The sequence below is a fragment of the Acipenser ruthenus genome, chromosome 24 (genome assembly GCF_902713425.1).
Source record: "Acipenser ruthenus chromosome 24, fAciRut3.2 maternal haplotype, whole genome shotgun sequence".
NCBI lineage: Eukaryota > Metazoa > Chordata > Actinopteri > Acipenseriformes > Acipenseridae > Acipenser > Acipenser ruthenus.
The window spans coordinates 1,456,518-1,475,559 of NC_081212.1; the positions used below are offsets into that span (position 1 = coordinate 1,456,518).

At 39.7% G+C, this 19,042-nt stretch overlaps 1 protein-coding gene across 1 annotated transcript in view; it reads left to right on the forward strand.

Annotated features, from left to right (window-relative positions):
• Window positions 1-18,532, forward strand: part of LOC131700485 (serine/threonine-protein kinase NLK) — a 44,552-nt gene extending 26,020 nt beyond the window's left edge. The window contains exons 5-11 of the mRNA XM_058997891.1: window positions 1,221-1,306; window positions 3,573-3,782; window positions 4,646-4,747; window positions 13,951-14,037; window positions 15,275-15,473; window positions 16,284-16,377; window positions 16,773-18,532. Coding sequence (XP_058853874.1) covers window positions 1,221-1,306; window positions 3,573-3,782; window positions 4,646-4,747; window positions 13,951-14,037; window positions 15,275-15,473; window positions 16,284-16,377; window positions 16,773-16,827 — 833 coding nt within the window. The 3' untranslated portion in view covers window positions 16,828-18,532. The remainder of the gene's footprint in view (window positions 1-1,220; window positions 1,307-3,572; window positions 3,783-4,645; window positions 4,748-13,950; window positions 14,038-15,274; window positions 15,474-16,283; window positions 16,378-16,772) is intronic.
• Window positions 18,533-19,042: the final 510 nt, after the last annotated feature.

A 19,042-nucleotide genomic window follows, 5' to 3' on the forward strand; every position in this document is an offset into this window, starting at 1 on the left:
TATATATATATCTCTATATATTCTATTGTTTTTTACATGTGATCTTAACCTTTTACTTCCCGCAGCATCATATTTTAAAAAAAAATCTAATTTGTATATGAATGTTTTATCCTCATTACTCATTAATGAAATAGACGTTGGGATTTTCATTTATAAATCATACACTGTAGTTTTATTTTAATCCGTGCTGGCACTTGGTGTGTGTTCTTCCACAAGTGAATTCTAGGTTCCAGCACCTGCAAGACATACCGTGTACTGTGTGAATAAAAACACATTCAGATGGGCACTGCTGGGACAAGTTTTCATATCTGTTTGTGTTTCCCTTTCTGTATGTTAAACATACTGAAACGTTTGTGAAGTTGGCTCTTTTGAGCAAAGACGTATTTGTTTGGAATAAATATTTGTTTCCACTCTTAATCTATGCTCAATCCTGCTGGGTTAAGGAGAGAAACGATAGGAGCAAGACCCGAAGCAGAGATCTAGATCCCTTCTATCTGTTTCATAAAGAAGTAAAGCTACGCCCTCCTGATTCTCAGCACCCTTTTTATTCTATAAAGTAAATCCTTTCGCTTGTCCATTTTGAACCCATATCAAGTTCTTTACCTATATTCTGTTCCACCAATCCTTTGGCATTTTTCAGAACCTGACACTATTTTAGGATTGTCATACTGCACTATATTGATAGTTCATTCAAAACATTTTCAGAAGAGTTTTATGAGTGCCCTTTCAGGACCCACTCTGACAGAATGGCTCTGGGTTGTCAGTGGTGTTGGACAGTAATGCACAAGGATAGTCCTTAATGCTTGAGTTAACATGGCGACTGTGTTTGTGCCCCCAAGCTATGAGCCATTCCACCACACTGTCCCCTGCGGCGACCAGTAATTAGTAAGTGTTTAAACTGGAGATTCTGCCATAATGTGCAGACCTGTCGCACGAATACTAAAATATTGGTCTGTAGAACATTTTTGTTTGTTTTGTTTTGCCATAAGACAAGGCAGTCTGTACTTGCAGTTCTGACAGATAAAAAAAAACCATAAAAAAAAGAATAATTAGCTTGTCTTTCAGGGATCACTTTGTACTGTACAGCCTGCTTCAAGGTTTATTTGTGTTGGGAGGGAGGGGCTCGTTCAGGTCACCTTACCTACAGGTTGTACTGTATTTTACGTCCAAGTCCTGACATGAACCAGGTTGATCTTAATGTTTTGTGTTTGGATCTTTAGGACTGAAGTATCTTCACTCGGCTGGCATTTTGCATAGAGACATAAAACCAGGAAACCTCCTTGTTAACAGCAACTGTGTCCTCAAGGTTGGTTATTCGGCATTTACTTGTACTGTTCTCAACAACTATCAAGTAGTGTTGTGTATAGTATGAATAAGATAGAAATGCTGGTAAATCTTGGGCTTATTATTGCTTTTGTTTATTTTTTTTGAAAGGAGCTTTACCAAAAGAAAGTGTCACAAAAAAACCTATGCAATGTGCAGAACAGTTTCAATAAACCATTTGCATCAGTTCTGCCTAAACAGAGTTTTTTTACTTTGCTGTTTTATTTTACTTTGCTGTCAACATACAGTAAACATCTAGCTTCTCTTAAGCTTGTGTTGCAACCACACCGTTAATTCTCACCCATTATTGCATGATTTATTTAATAATACACAGCATGCTGAAAGACAGTGGGTACTGGGCCAGCTTTCAGTCCACCTAAATCTGAATTTATATTTTGCTTCAAAGCTGTAGCACAAGCCAACCTGTTGTCTTTTAATCCAGTAGCTCATTTGGCTGAGCACCTGGATTACCGCCAGGCTGGGGGGGGAGGGTCTGTGTTCAATCTCATTGTCATATATTTCTGTCTTGCATTAAAATAAATCTGAATTTGGATGCCTAGCAAACGGGGCTTGCACTGTGATGAGTACAGTTTGTTTTTGTGATCTTGTGCAGCTGCATGGTGAGCTGTAAGATACATAGTGATCAATTGCAACTTCAAATAGCTAGTGTTGCTATTCAGAACGTGCTGGGAAACGTTATGACTTTGGGCTGATGGATAACATGACCAGCACCTAATTTAATTTAGTTTACTTCAAAAGTTTTGGAGTATAAACAGGTAAATGTACTAATATTTGTCATTTCATCTCACAGTGTCTTAAAGCATCTACAATTAAACTAGATGTAGTTCACTTAATCTTGTATTGAAAATTATGTATTTTTTTTTGCCTTTCAATAAAACAAAATCTAACAGCATTTAAACAAGCCGTGGTTTTGCCTTGTGACATTTAAATAAACCATCTTCTTTAATGAAATGGCTATAGCAGTGCTATAAATTAAATTTAATCCAAGCCCATGTTAGTCACTTGCATACACAGGAGTGTAGCCCAATAGTATTGTCTTCCACAGAGTAATATGTCCTTGTAGCAAGAGGGAGCAGGTTGGTTAATTAAAACCTTGATTTCATCAGTGACTGTCATTAGTAATACAAAATGTACCTGCTAATGTCTCTCCATCTCTGCCATTACAATTTAGAAGGGATTAAGCAGAGCCTTGAGTCACTGATTTGGTTCTAGCTGACAGGCCTCTGACATGCATACTCTGTCAGGACAAATCTCCTAGGAAGCTGACAAAAAGCATTCCTCCGAGATGAAATGCATTAAAACAAAACAAAAAAACCAAGCTCTGTAATCTAGTGACTAGCATTATCACTTATGTGTAATTAGTTTGTTTGGTTAAGTATGTTACTGCCTGGGCATCACAGTCTGACATTCTGTCATGCACCACAAGTTTTTCTCAAAGGCATACATTTGGGGGCAGGCTTGTATCACTTGTTCTCCATTGCTTCCTGTCTTCCACTGGGATGGAAATAGTAAGACTCTTACTACACAGCAGTTTCACCCATTCCAGGTTATATTACGAGCTTAATTAGCCACAGTGTATAAGTAAAAAGCTCAGGTGTGTCTTATTAAACTCATAGTAAAACCATCAAACTGCTATGTAATGGGAATCGTATTTCCATTCCTGTTCCAGTTTGTAGGCTACCAGAATGTGTCACTTGCTCTTTGCACAATACAGGCTTTAGAACGTGCTGTTCTGCTGTCCCCATATGTAGATAAGGAAATAAGACCCCTAATGCATAACAGTTTAATCCATTCCAGGTTTTACTGTGCTAAGCTTGCCTCCACACCCAGGTGTGTTTTGTTAAGCTCACAGTAAAAACTGAAATGCATTAAACTGCTTCACAGTGGGAGCTTTGTTTTCTGCAAAAATCTCACAGCTGTTAAATTATTTCTCCAAGATGACGCAGTGGATTGCTGTCTTAATAAATGCATGTATTCGATTGCTTTTGCTGCTTATTCTTGAAATATGCATAAGCCCGCGGGTCTCGCTGATAGTTGCTTTGCAGATGAATCTGTAATTGAGATGCAATCAGTGAATGATGGCTGCTTGTGCAGACTGCAGCTGAACAACTTGTTTGGGAATTCATAATTGTATTTAATTAACTTTGTTCTCTCTCTCTCTCTCTCTGCCCCTCTCTCCCTCTCTCTCTGCCTCTCTCTCATTATTATTTTTTTAATTCCGGGCTCAGATTTGTGACTTTGGCCTGGCCAGAGTAGAAGAGCTTGATGAGTCACGTCACATGACTCAGGAAGTCGTCACTCAGTATTACAGGGCTCCGGAGATCCTCATGGGAAGCCGGCATTACTCCAACGCCATTGATATCTGGTCTGTTGGCTGCATCTTCGCAGAGCTGCTGGGGAGGAGAATACTCTTCCAGGCCCAAAGCCCTATTCAACAGGTAGTGGGTTCAGTATCTTATACATCAAGCATTACATAATAATAATAATAATAACATTTGAGTAATTGCAATAAGAACTACTTAAATACAATATCATTTGAATCACTTACTCATCAATAGTGATCTCCCCATCTTACTTAGGGTCGTAAAACTGGTTCTAGCAAATATTTTCGTTGCGGTAAACCTGTTCTTCCTCTGTTTCAGCCTTGTTTCAAAGGAATCAGTCAGGCTTTTTGGGTAAAAAAAAAAAAAAAGGTTTACTATTTATATTGCTGCCTAAAATGGATCTGTCTAAAATGGCACATTGCAATAAGGAAACAAATAGTAATATTGAGTAAATAATATATTTGATATTTTTTTCACTCACACTTCATTCAAATCCTAAATCATGCACTCTTATCTATTATTTGTTTATTTAGCAGACGCCTTTATCCAAGGCGACTTACAAAGACTAGGGTGTGTGAACTATGCATCAGCTGCAGAGTCACTTACAATTACGTCTCACCCGAAAGACGGAGCACAAGGAGGTTAAATGATTTGCTCAGGGTCACACAATGAGTCAGTGGCTGAGGTGTGTTTTGAACCAGGGACCTCCTGGTTACAAGCCCTTTTCTTTAACCACTGGACCACACAGCCTCCAATTGCCACCAAATCCTTTTCCAGTCGCGTGTGCAAAGCGAAATGTAACAAAACATCATGCCTGTTGAGGAGGCATTAGTTAAAATGAAAAATGCAATCTGTCAGGCTATTTCTAAATGGTGAGAAAGAACTTGACAGATTTGCAACAGCTTCATATATACAGTGTGTGAATGCATTGTGATGCATTAGTATTGCTGAGTCCCTGTGTCTTTGTGTTTTTGAAGCTGGATCTGATCACAGACCTCCTGGGATCACCGTCTCTAGAAGCCATGAGAACAGCATGTGAAGGGGCCAAGGCTCACATACTCAGGGGTCCCCACAAACAGGTGAATGTTCCTCTACAGATTGCACTATAGACAGTCTCCTGCAAAACAGTAGCTGAGTAATGCTGTTATTCACAAGCACGGATTTGATGGGAGGGCTGGAACTTAATCCTGATTTGATTATACAAGGTGTTACCCAAGCTTACCCGAGGTCTGTAGAAATTTACATTGCAGGTAGAATATTAACACTTCCTTTTTTTCTGATAGTTGAAGTATATTATGGTGTTGTTTGGGTAGAGGGAGGGAAGCAGTTTTCAATAATTTGTCTTAAATATGAACCAGTTCTTTGTGCTGGTGGCTGTACTGTACCTTACCGCGCTGTACTGTACTGTGCTGTGCTGTACCTTACCGTGCTGTACTGAACTGTGCTGTACCTTACCGTGCTGTACTGTGCTGTGCTCCGTCGTTGACTTCGAAGGTCGTCTTAAATCAACTGGAGCCAGAGCATTTTGCTGTCATGCACTTCGTTCGTGGAACTCTATTCCAGCTTTTTAACATGCTTTTATATAATTGGTTGTAACGGGAGTGTATTGTACATCTCTCTTGTTTTTGCTCTTAACTTTGTACAGATGCCGTGGCGTGAAGGGCGCAGTATAAAAATGCATTTGCATTGTAGTGCATTCTTCCTGCGCTCAGTTTTGTGCTGTGCCAGCACTGTGGTCTTGAAGTTCCTGACTCGCATCGATTCTGCTCGAGCTCTGCCTCTTAGCATATTGAAGCAGCTCCAGCTTCTGTCAAGTTTGAAGAGCAGGATCTTCAGCTGCTCACCAAGCAGCTACTTTGCTAATTAATTCTGCCAGCTGAGTTCCCAGCCCTGGCTCCTAAATCCACTCTGCCTTTCCCTTCTCTTGACATTTGGCTGACCTTGCAGCTAGCCGATGGAACCAATAGAACGTGGAATGTATTAGTAATGGCTATTGATTGGCAGATCACATGGAAATAAATGAGGGCTGGGGTGTGTTTACAGTGCAAGTCAAACAAACGGCAGATGTACTGGTTTTGTTAGAAAAAAAGCAACCCCCCTTTCCGCCAGCGGTTTCGTTTTGAAATTGTTATCGACAGGTTTGACTGCAAGAGTTTGCCAGGCACTTGGTTTGCTTTTAAGATATTAACATGGAAAGCGAACTGTTTATTCATTCTTTCTTGTTTGGGTGTTCAGTGCCTCTGTACCGTTTTGGCAATGTTATCGGCGATCAGTGGAAAGTAATAAAATATCTGTTTTTAAAATGTTATTTTTGGTTTCTATTTTAACTGTTTTGTCTTAGAAACGTGCAGATTTTCAGACTTTGTTTTTTTAGATAAAATAAACGTGTTTCCGTTAAACGCAGACGGAATTTCCACGCTGCTCTGGCTTATATATATAATGTGTGTGTGTGTATATATAATGTGTGTGTGTGTGTGTATATATAATGTGTATATATGTAGATACAGTGGTTGAACTGTCACTATAAAGTGTTAAAGTTCTGAAGCAGTAATTCTCTGCTTTGGGTTCTGACTCTGGTCTCTAGTATATAATATGTTCAAAACTTGATGCAAAAATGTAGTTGGCTTTGAATATTGGTGGTGGTGGTGCTAGTTTCCTTGGTTCATAGCTGTCTGAAGGATGTTTGTTTTGTACAGAAGATGCACGGAACAGGTAGCAATTTGACTAAATGCTGCAGCGAGTGGGGCTTGTGTAAACACTGGGACCTGGGATCTCTCCTCTCAAAGCAGCGAGTGGGTCTTGTGTAAACACTGGGACCTGGGATCTCTCCTCTCAGAGCAGCGAGTGGGGCTTGTGTAAACACTGGGCACTGGGATGGAAAGTTCAAAGCAGTGAAGGGGATATCACTCTCGGCTCTGCTCCTTCCACATGGAAAGGGTTGTTTTCATCCAACGATACTGTCTGCTCTCCACATTGGGGACCTCATTACCTCTTCTAATTCTGAGACATGCTTCACATAAAGGACAGGGCTTTTAGTTCCTGTAATACCCTCCATGTGTCTCTGTCTCTCGCATCCCTGGGCCCTGAAAACAGCTTTGTGCGTGATTGAAGTCTGTGTTATGAGATTCCAGTGTCGATATGCAGAGGGAAGGCAAAGAAACACAACTGGCATCTAAAACTCATCTCCAGTCCTTGTCCTGTTTAGACTGGTGGATTTAATCAGCTCTGCCCCGGAAGGGAGGGAATTAGGGTTTTTTTTTTTTGTTGTTTGTTTTTTTCATTTTGTGTATGAAAAGATTTTATAGAAGCAACTGGGGGGGGGGTGTGGGGGGATTTACATGTTTTTTTTCCTTTCAATTGCCTTCCTGAGAATTTAATTTAACCCACATCTATTTGCTCTCTGTGGCAGATGGATGTTGCATGGCTGTTTTAGTGAAGTTGCACATGAAATCGAGAATGAACAACAGAATAATATTTTTAACCCAGCCTGAAGCAACAAAAAAAAAAGTCACATTCTTGACCTACTGAAGTTGGTTATTATAATAGCTGCAGTAATAATAAAAATGAAATATGTATCATTTAAACTTGAGATGCTGTGCGTGCCAGACTGCAGCTTTCGTGACGTGTTTACATTTGAATCTTATCTGACACGTTGTTATGTAAAATTTTAAAAGGATTTCCTGTGGGAGTTTGTTCCCCCAAGTTATTTCTGTTCCTTAATATGACACCAAGCCTGAGTGAAGGACACCAACTGAGTCCGACAGTCCCTGCCGCTGGACTGTGCAATCTAGCTCCTGGGGACTTTTGCTCCACTTTTTCCTGTTCTGCTGGTCTGCTGCAGTGCTGGAACAGTTTGCAGCTGGTTCTGTTCTATTATGGAGTTCGGTTCTCATGGTTTTAATTATTTTGCTCATGACCACAGGCACTGTTCAAGAGACATTTTAAAAAAGGTGGCAAATCCTATATATCTGCATGCAACGTCCCATCATCCTGTCCGTCCATGCGAAGGGAATAGACTGCCCTCTTTCAATTATTTAAACGGTGCCACTGTTTTACTGCAGAGCAATCAGTCGTACTAGGCAAGCGAACCAAGTGAAACCTGAATGAAGTGAACGTTTGAGGCAGCTTTAGGTGGATAGAGGTTTCACAATGTCTGTGGCTCTGGGAGTGGGGTTTTTATGATTTACTGCCTGGAACAAGCTGGTCAATACAACACTGCTTATTTTCTTTTTGTTTTTTTTTAATCTCCCCAAAATTGACATTTTGCTATTTATCTGTGAACTGTTGCAGAGATGAATTCTGTCAGAACCAGCTTCGTCAGTGTCAGTTATCATTTAAGCCTGTCAACTCTCTGAAAGGAATCTGGACTTGAATCCACCCTTATTGCCCTTCAGATATGAAAACTGCAAGTATTTTTAAATTAACCCAAACACTTCATAGTGACAATTATAGGAATGCATCATTGTCAGCATTGTTTCCAGGGGAATCCGGGAGAAATCACACAGGAAATTACAACAATTCACACAGTACAGAGAACACAACCATTATTACAGTGTGAGCGTTAACCTTTTGTCCGACACTGCACAGTGTACAGGTGTTAGACCCAGGAGTTGATGACGTTGCATTGCTGCTCGGTTCTCAAAGGAGTCGAGGAACCTTTAGAATCCCCCAGTTTTCTCTCCCGGTGTCTTTAGCCCGTGGTTGAAGCTCGCCGGAAAGAGGTTACTTAGTAACAGCCACACAAGCAGTTCGGCTTGCAAGTGATGCTGTTCCTCTTTTGTTTGTGAGCTCTCGGGGTTGGATTTGAATGCTGTGTGCCTGGCCCTGATTCAGCTTGCTTGTAAGCAGGTCTTGTGTAAAAACAAAACACAGGTGGGAGTGAGCTGCTGGGAGCCAGGGAAGCTGACGTCTGATATTTGTTTGGGAAGTGGGAAAGAAGGGGGCAGGGTCTAAAAACGAACCTGTTCATACCTATCCGTTCCGATTTGTATTGTTGTTTATCCAAAACACAAGCAATAGCAATGTGTCGTCAATCTGCAAAGCATCCAGTTTCTAAATTAAACGCTTTCTTTAAAAAATAAAAACTTACTTTCATTCCCCTATTCCATTAGGTAGATTTGTCTTTATTTCAAATCTGTGCATTTTCGTACAGATATTTTTACGCTGAATTTTAAAGGTTTCCAATTGGAGACAACTCTATAATGTTTTGCCTCCTCGGAGGTCAAGGATTAGATCGGCATGTAGATTTAACTACTCTTACCCCTAAAGAGATGCTGAGGCAGGACTGCAATGAGGAGGAGAAGCATTGCATTGTATTGATCTATGGATGAATACCCTTACAAGCACCCACACCTATTAAAATACAGCATGGTCCAGTCGAGAAGGAGCAGGGCGTTCCTTGCTGTCCTCGCTCAGTCCTGCAGGGCTGTATAATCAGGAGATGGATGGAATACAGTGGCGCCATCGAAGGCTGCGTCTGAGCGGATCATTTAGTGCCACCGTTATTTTCTATTGAAACAAAATGCCTGTGCACAAATTTCACTTAAGCTGTCTGTCTGTGCCTGAAAATAATGTAGCTGCTAGAGTAATGATCCTCTGACTTGCAGACTGGCTCTGCCTGCCCCGGCAGTGTTAACTAGGGCTGCATCAGCTGCTGCTTCTGCGTTTTAAGAGAACAGTTGTTTCAAACCGCAAACTATTATTTGTTTCTGTTCTGAGCTTGACCCCCTGATGGAATCATGCACTATGTTTAGTTTTTAATCGCACAAGGATTAAATATGATCTCGCCACCTCTGACTGAGCTCATGTGAATGCGTGAATAAAAATAATTATGACTAATAATCTGGTTTCAAAGACCCTGATTAGCACTGAACTTGGACTATCTGTAGTCCAAGGTTTGTGCTAATTGGGGTCTGTCAACCAGTCAGGTAAGGTAACTTGCATATGAAGGCAACCAGGCAGCGAGGGCAGGTTAAAATAATTGCACCCCTTTCGTCTAGAGAAAATAAAGGGCTGGGGGTATTTTTAATTTAAATTTATAAAACTGTGAATTCCATAGATAAGGATTTCAAAAAGTTATACATTCGAAGATTCAAGTTTTGTTTGCTGCAAGTAACTGACCCGTTGACCATCAGAGGGTACGGACAGTGGGAAATGCAATGATTATTAGATGGGGCACATTTGCAGTGTATTATAATTATATAATCGGTGTGATCCATATTAAGAACCAGCATACTTGTACAGATTGCTCAATCAAACCAAAAAAAAAATGCTGAGACCAATGATAGCTTGAGAGTGCGACTGATCTAGCCCCTGTGGTATTTCTTGTTTGATCATTTTGTGGCTAAATAAAGTACGTGTGACTCACTGTGTTTGAGAAGGAACCTGGCAGCAGGTTTGACAGAAACTTGCTGTGTGGTTAAGTACTCGTTAGGCTGATGTTTCTTTTGTAAAACCAATAAAATTAAAAAATAAATAAAATAGATGACTTGTTTACCACTCCCCTAAAATAAAAAAGTTATGTCTTAAACAGAAAAAAAAAAATGAAACCGTTTCAAACCTATCTTGTTCTGAACTGGTCTCCATGAAAGTGTTTTTCTTTGCAACGACCTTTCCTCATTTGGATAGATGTGACGTAAGCACTTTGCTGCTGTAAGTCATTTTCAGCCAAAGCATGGCAGAGAAACTGTCAAAACAAAAGCGGTTGCTCCTGGTTTCTTATCTAGGTCATATTGTTGTGCATAGCACAGTAAATTCAGCTTGGTCCAAAAATGAGTAATACATGCTTGCACTAACCGTTACAAACTCCCCCCCCCAGTCTGACTTCTTTTATATATTCTCGCTTCAAAGATCCTGTGTGTGTGTGTGTGTGTGTGTGTGTGTGTGTGTGCGCGTGCGCGTGCGTGTGTGTTTTTTTGCATCTTCTGATACCTTGAATTTATTTTAATGTATTTTTATCCTGTGCCTTTTAAAAAAAAAAAAAAAAGGAACAGCAAAGTGTTATTAATGTTCAGATGTTTAGGCTATGTGTGTAGGAAGGCATGGCTGACGAATCAATATCTTCCATGCTTTGAAAAGCCAGAGTGAAGGTCTCATCTTACCCGCGGTCTGAAAAAAAAAATCATTACTTTAAAGGAAGATATTGTATTAGCAGCAACCGGCGATCTCAGGCTAGCACAGAATATTTCCAGCAGCTGGAACGGAAACTTCATAAACATCCCCTCCATGGCTTCTGCTCTTAGCCATACGACATGACACACAATTGCCTAAGATACTGAATCCTTTAAAATTAGTTATTCGATTGCTTGTCCTTTAATTCTGGTCTTCTATCTATAAGCTTCAGTACACATGAACAGGACAAGCTCAACTGTCCCAAGATTATATATAAAAATATATATATTTTCACCTTTTTCTTTTCTGTTTAATCATTTATAATTCTTACATTTCCCCACCGGATTAAAAAAAAAAAAACTAGTAAGCTTAAAATGATTTCCCTGGGGTATAATAAAAGTAGGCGAAGCATTAGGACTCTTGTAATTCCAGGCATAGTGAATGAAACATCTATACTGTTACTCTACTGCGCTTTTAAAGTGTGAGTTGAGTGTGTTTTACAACATTATTATTATTATTATTATTATTATTATTATTATTATTATTTATTTCTTAGCAGACGCCCTTATCCAGGGCGACTTACAGTTGTTACAAAGTATCACATTACAAAATATCACATTGCCGATAAGAGCAGTTATAAAATACAATTAAATCAGTAGAAAATTAGAGCAAATTCAAATAAGAGCAAAATAGAGTACAGTAAGTAATCCCTCCTGCTGAAGCCTTTCTTTACAAAAGCATGTCAAACAACAAGTAGAAGTGCTTCTTACTGTGCACGCTCCGCTCCCTGCAGATAAAGCATTGAAGAAGACAGTGTTTGCTGATGGATCATAGCACTGGTTACTGGACTGCCTTTGTTTTCTGCACTACATGTCCATAATGATTTACTAACTGGATTTTTTTATTTTTATTTTTTTTAATTGTGGCTTTACAAAGTGCATTTTGTGTCCCCAATTTAAAAAATAAATAAATAAATAGATTCTCTGCACCAGGTTGAAACGTGCAAGTCCCGGCTCAGCAAGTCCTTGCAGAAAGGATTGCAAACACACTTGATTCATGTGTAAGAGCGCGAATCCAGAACCAAAGCAGAGACTCTCAAGCAGTACGAGTCAGTGGGAACACAGTGTTTTACTTTAAATGGGCTGCTGTGATGAAACTGGATTAAACTCCTTAATGAAAATCTAGATTCCATAAACATGAGAACGTTTCTTGGGTTCATTGTAATGGGCACTCCTGTTTGCTTATTAATAACTGTTGTTAACGATAACTCACCAATCCCAGCGGGTAGGGCATGTTAACAGCTTCAGCTCTGAAAGGAAAAGGATGGTATCTGTCAGAAGGGTATTAGTTAGCAAGAGCTGACAGACCAATCAAATGGAAAATGTGGTGCAGAACTAAAAATAACATGCATTCTTTCCCCAACACTCTGAGATTCCAGGCCTGCCTGTCTCGGCGTTTAGTCATGGCTTTAGACAATAAAGAAAACACATCCCAGGAGGCTGCCATCAGTAACTTGGAGGCCACTGTTTTTTAGCAAACATGTTCCAGAAAGGTAGAGTACATTGTAGACCTCTCGCGAAGCCACCTCACAAACAGAGGAGAACGACAGGACTGAACATGCTTGTTGGCAGTGACAAGCAAAACGTATTGTTCTTGTACAGTTAATGCATGTGTGGTCTCTTCCTGTATTTAGAGGTTTTACAGCAGTTTATCAGTTTTCTGTGTTAGTTACTGCACTAGAGGGATCTGTGTGTTGTGATCAAACCTGGGCATTAATGAGCGTACGTTGGCAGTGTCTGAAATACAAAAGGATTTAGTGGATTTTATTTTGGACTTTGCATGTCTTTGTCCATGACATAGTGCACGCATGCTGAGTCTATATACCATGTGCAACATGAGAACACCTTGTGAAAGCCGGAGTGCTTTTCTAAAAGCAATAATTGATTTGTTAGCCCAGGACTATAGCAACACTCAGTATTTTAACTAAAATACCTACACTGCCTAAGTGAGCAAATGCCCAATTACAGGGACAGAAAAACAAATACAACATTGAGATGTGACTTTGTAATAGCTGAGAATGGCTCTAGGTAGAAATAAAAAATTGCAGAGCTGATGGTAATTGGCTAAATAACAACATGTTCAGTGAGAAAGTCAGTGTTTGTTTTAAAGAATAATAATGACAGGTGTAAGAGATTTACTACAGCAGCTGTGTTCTGTAAATGCATCCCTGTGTCTCTTTTGAAATGCCATTAGTGGAAAGCTGTAAAAAGGTAATACTGTTAGCGGGGGTTGGGTTATTCAATAAGCAGCTGGGATAAGGTGTGCCAGCCTGGGGCAAGCCTTGCTGGACAGAGCAGGCTCTGCTCCTTCCTCACATCTCTAATGCCTTCTTAATCCCTTTTACTGTAAAACACTGGCAATGCAGCCCAGGCTACAGGGGATGTACCGTTTCTCTTAATACCGTGCTTGAGTCATCGCTGGTATTAATCTGATCTGCCTCAACAAGGCGGATGATGCTTTTCTTCCTAATCAGGCTGCTGCTAAAGCCTGTTGCTAATCCAGGTTTAAGACGTGTGTTGGAGTCCGTGTGCATCTTGAGCAGTATTGCAACACTTACTGAATGAGAGTCACCACGTTCTGAAATGCCACAGCACATGCAGTAAGGCGCACACGCAGTAATCAGATTTAATTCATGTGCATTATTATATGTTTTGGTATTCAGAGGCTACTACAGGGTTGGTATAGATTTGTGTGTGTTTGATGGGGCAGAGTTCAGGCTTTCCAAAAATAAACATGAATAAATAAGTCCACCCTGCAGTTTACTGTTAAAGAAGGATTTCTTTTACTACAAGGACAGAATGTTGAGGAGGGGTCAAAAACCCCATGGTCAGTCAAGGGTAAAGGTCTTCAGTCCTGAGAGATGAACAAGTCAGTACTTTGGTCCCGACACACATTTCTTATATTATAGATCATCAAAGTGTGACATTTGTCTTTTTTTGGGGGTAAAACTCTAAAGACTTAAACAATCATGAATTGGAAGGATTCCTGTGAGTTCTACCAATATTAACCTCCTTTGCTACTGTGTAATGTAGCAATTTCAATCTTGATTGTATTTATTATTATTATTAGTATTATTATTCTTATTGTAATGTCATATCTCTTGGATTCACAGCCATCCCTTCCTGTCCTGTACACTCTGTCGAGCCAGGCGACTCATGAAGCGGTTCACCTCCTGTGCAGGATGCTGGTCTTCGATCCGGTGAGTCCTGGTATTCTTCTGTTGCTAGGGGCGAGTATTCTTCAGTCTCTAGGGGTGAGTGCTGCCTGCTGCCAGTTCACAGTTTGGCAAGCTTTAGAGGATTACGAGTTCACACAGGGCTGTACTCCCGCAGTCTGCTCAGTGTAGCACCGTGAGGTCCCCTGTGAATTCAAACCAGGAGGAGTTAACCAGGGAGCGGACACTTGAATGCAGGGGCTTATGAAGAAAGCAGGCCACTTCCACAGGTCAGCAATGTTCCTTCAAACTGAAGAGCATCAATGTAAAGCCAGTTCTGTGATCTTATATTAACACGCATTGAAATATTTAGGTATCGAGCTCTTTAAGTTTCATTATTATTATTATTATTATTATTATTATTATTATTATTATTATTATTATTATTATTATTATTATTATTGTCTTTTTTTTTATTTTTTTATTTATTGCTTTGATAAACTATACTGCTGAAGACTTTTCATGAAGACTTCAGGTCGAAACGTTTGTCATTGAATTGATGATTATTATTATTATTATTTATTTCTTAGCAGACGCCCTTATCCAGGGCGACTTACAATCGTAAGCAGATCGTTAGATGTTTCTTTGAGTGTTTCTGTACTGCTGCAAGGCAGAACTCAGTCTGTTTACTGTGTGCAGTGTGTCGGAAAGGGGTTCCCTTTATAAATGAGCTTGACTGGAAACACTGCTGCATGAAGGAGGATCACTTTACTTCGTAAAACCCCACGAAAACATTTCCTATAATGATGTTTGAACACTCTGACATTAACTATATATATATATATATATATATATATATATATATATATATATAAACACAATACACTTAAAAAGTGCATGTGGATGCAGAAACAGAGGCTAAATGCATCCCCTAAGTGCCAGGGTCTCTCTCTCTACATTGTCAAGTCAAGAGCTGAAAGAAAATCAATAAATAATTAGTACATGACTGTGCTGCTGATCCCCCTCTTGTGGCAAAAAATACAGCCTTTTGTCTGTGGAGTTTGAACAGTATTGATGTCGTCATCCCCCAGATAAGTTCCACTGTTTAAGCTAGCGAACCTCTAACCATGCATGCTACAATGAAACTGCGGCTCTGCAGTAAAGGGTGGTGCACACAAGTATAACACAGCTTGAATGAAATGAAACTAAAGGACTATTGCTGGGTGGGGCAGCACGCCAAATGGGCCCCTAATTGTGGTTAAACAGACCTTCTTTTCCGCAGTCGAAGAGGATCTCTGCGAAGGACGCCCTGGCTCACCCGTACCTGGACGAGGGCAGGCTGCGCTATCACACCTGCATGTGCAAGTGCTGCTACACCACCTCCTCCGGACGCGTCTACACCAGCGACTTCGAGCCCGTCACCAACCCCAAATTCGACGACGGCTTTGAGAAGAACCTCGCCTCCGTTCGGCAGGTTAAAGGTGCGTTTCAGTATGAATGGAACGTGTGCAGAACTCGTGCTTTCTGAATGGATGGATGTACGTGTGCAGACAACCGCTGCTTGGTATGAATGAGAAATGCTGTCTCTGCCATTCAAGGACAACAGCGTGGTGTATATTTGTATTAGCATTATCATCGGCACAAATTTTATTTATTTTTTTTTTTTTGCATTCTTGCATATATGAGACGCTGGTATTATAAATAAGAAAAACACCAGAAAGACAAAGCTAAATCAAAATCGCATTTAAAAAAAAACCAAAAAAAACAGTTCCTTTCCAGGTTTGTTTCTTCACCCTTCTATAATAGACCGGCTTTGTTGTCAGTGTGCTCTCAGTAATAGAAATGCAGTGGAATTGATAAAGGCTCCAAAAATAGCCTTGTCTTTCGCAGTTATTTCCACAGTAGGATTAGCCCAGTTTGTTTTTAGTGAACTGCTTGCACCTTTAAGCATCTTGTATAACACTGAAGGCTTGCAGGAAGTTGCTTATCGAAGGGGGATATCCCCACTTGCTGGTTTCACAGACCCAGATTAGCACTAACATTAGGTAGCCCAATATTTGTGCCAATCAGGGTCTGTGAAACCAGCCATACGAGTGTTAGATGCTGAATCAATGAGCTGAACACACACATTTATAGTTAATTAACAATGCAATATGCACAAGTGCATAACTAAAATTATACAGGCAGAAAAATATATATACTGATACTGTACATTTTATAGATAAGTAGGTGTGTAGATTGCACAAGCTGTTAACCGTGATATGATTTTTTTTTCTCCTCCTCCTGTGCAGAGATCATTCACCAGTTCGTCCTGGAGCAGCAGAAAGGAAATCGAGTGCCCCTTTGTATCAACCCACAATCCGCTGCTTTTAAAAGCTTTATAAGGTACACCTCCACTAGCCTGACTGTCCAACGATCTCAGAGAAAGAACACATACCAACAGTAATACAACAGTGCAGCTATCTCCTGAATCTCTGATTTCGCTATAGCCCCTCCCAGAACACTCGGGTATCTGTCTGTTAAATAGTGACCCCCTGCATGTGACATGCTCAAACCTCATCCAGTATACTGACTGTTCCACACATGTCCTACTCTGTGAGGGTTTCCTGTCTTCTGGTTACCAAACTGGCTTTTCTTCATCCCAAGAATAATCCTGTGCATCGAACACCCACCTCTTATCTTATTTTCATGTAGAAATGATTTGAATGTGTTCTTGATAAAGCTGAATAATTATAGATTATTGAAATATATCTGTTGTTGTTTTTTCTTCATCTCTGCAGTTCCACAGTGGCTCAGCCCTCTGAGATGCCCCCATCCCCTCTGGTTTGGGAATAACTGTGGACAGACACCTAACTACTGAAGACAAAAACGTAGCATTTCACTGGAGTCTAGGACTAGCAATTTTGGAGTTTTTAACATGTGTGTACTGTAATTTTACTAATGAAGTTTTAAATTATCAACCACTGCTGAGAAAAAGGAGTATATATTATTGGTCAGTAATAATACTAAAAGAATTTACGTTTAGGTAGACAACAGTAAAAACACTGATAGTCAAAAAAAAAAGTCTACTTGGAACTTTTATTTAATTTTTGTTGTATTACTGAATAGCTCTTGATTGAGTTTTTATATATATATATATATATATATATATATATATATATATATATATATATATATATAAAAATAAATTGCACCCCCCTCGGCGCCAGACTGCCACTCAGACACACAGATATATGTATACATTGTCAGTTTAACTCCGAGGGTTGCTAGATAAGATGGGTGTATTACTGTGTGGATTTTTACTGATGAAGATGTAGTGCTGGTTTGTGCGAAAGAGAGAAATTAACAGCTTTTATTGTCATGGCTTATATACTGCAGAAAAGAACCAAACCGAATGAACTTCTAACTACAGAGTAAGAGGTTTCCCTGAGCCATGCCTTGATATGATATACCTGACTCAAGATAAGGAAACAAGCACACGACCAGTCGTGTTCTGCTTGCTGGCTGTGGCAGATAGTGGAGTGGGCGGGTCAGCTGGTAAGGAAATCCAAGTGGTGGCTTCTCCATAGACGCGTGCAGGTTTTTTTAATTTTTTTTTCGGGGAGTGGTTTAGTACAAATCGAGAGGCTGATTTGTAGTTAGAAAATGCTAAATGTCTGTTATCTCCCCAACACACGCGCTGCACCTCCTCGCAAAACATAACCAATATTTTATTTCAGAAGACTTTGTTTGGTTCCTCCCCCAGTTTTATTTCTTATCATTCTTTGGCATGTGGCATCGTGATCCACAGAATATAATATGTAAATAGTTTCAATGGGTAGATTTTAAATAAAATGAAAGGACAAAAATCCTTAAACTTTGCTGTATAGAGGTGATATAACCTGCACTTTTTTTTTTTTTTTTAGGGCTGTGAATTTTTTTGTGATTTTTATTATACTGGAGAAGTGTAAAAAAAAATGAACGAAACAAAAAACACACACATGTAAGCAATTATGTTAATTGTGTTTTGTGTCTTTAACAGAGAGCTGTGGAAGTGTTGAAATGTCACAGTAGTACCAAGGTTTTTGTTTGTCTTTTGTTTTGAATATTCTTTTTTTTTAGACGATTCCTCCTGTTTTAGAAGAACACTGAACTGTATCTTCTGTGTATATGTATATAATGAACTCGTTTGGAAGGCCTCTACCTCCTGGAGTATATCACTTGGTTTGTTTACCTCCACTGGTTTTTATTTTAGTGTGGAGATTTAAAACTTGAATGTCCCAACTTTTATATTTAAGACAAACAAGATGTTTTTTTTGTTTCACCTCTATGAAGAAATCTATTGGATGATTCATTCAACCAACCACCACCACCACCCTGCTGTATTTAAAACATAATAACCCAGTCTTGCTCGTGGATTCATGACTGCTAAACTCGTAGCTGTATTGAGCAATTATGATTGTTCATCCCTGGTGACCTGAAGCAAAAGTTGGAGAATTTAAGAACTTTCTTGCAGAGACTTTCAACTTTAATGAAGTAAAAAAAAAAGAAAGAAAAACAGCGAGACATCGTGCTTGCCGAGCACTGCAGACTGCGAGTAAACTTGAACGGGTGATTAAATGTGATACTGAAGGCTTTTATATAAGCGAAGCTTTTTAAAGTTTGCATTCATCAGAAGAAAGACGAAGAAAAAGGGTTAAAGAAGGGAGATAGCAGCTCCAGAGGTTTGTTATTTTAGGTAGCACGTTCTCCGGTCGCTTTCTAAAAATGTAGATTTGAAGTACAGTGGTGAAAACTCATTAAATGTGACATTTGAAAAAAAAAAAAAAAAAAAAAGTGTCTCTTGTGATTTGTGTTAAATTTAAATTGTGTTGAATAATGATATTACTCTCACCTTGAGCACTGTTCAACCCTGACTTGAGGGGTGAGTCCGGGGCCTCTCTCAAGCAGGGGATTACAGGGGGGTTGGGGGTTGGGGGGGTGGTGGTGCACTGTGCGCAGTCACACCCACAGCAAACAATGTAGTTTAACTGCCTGCTTTATGAAAATGGCATGGTATCAAAAGGACTGT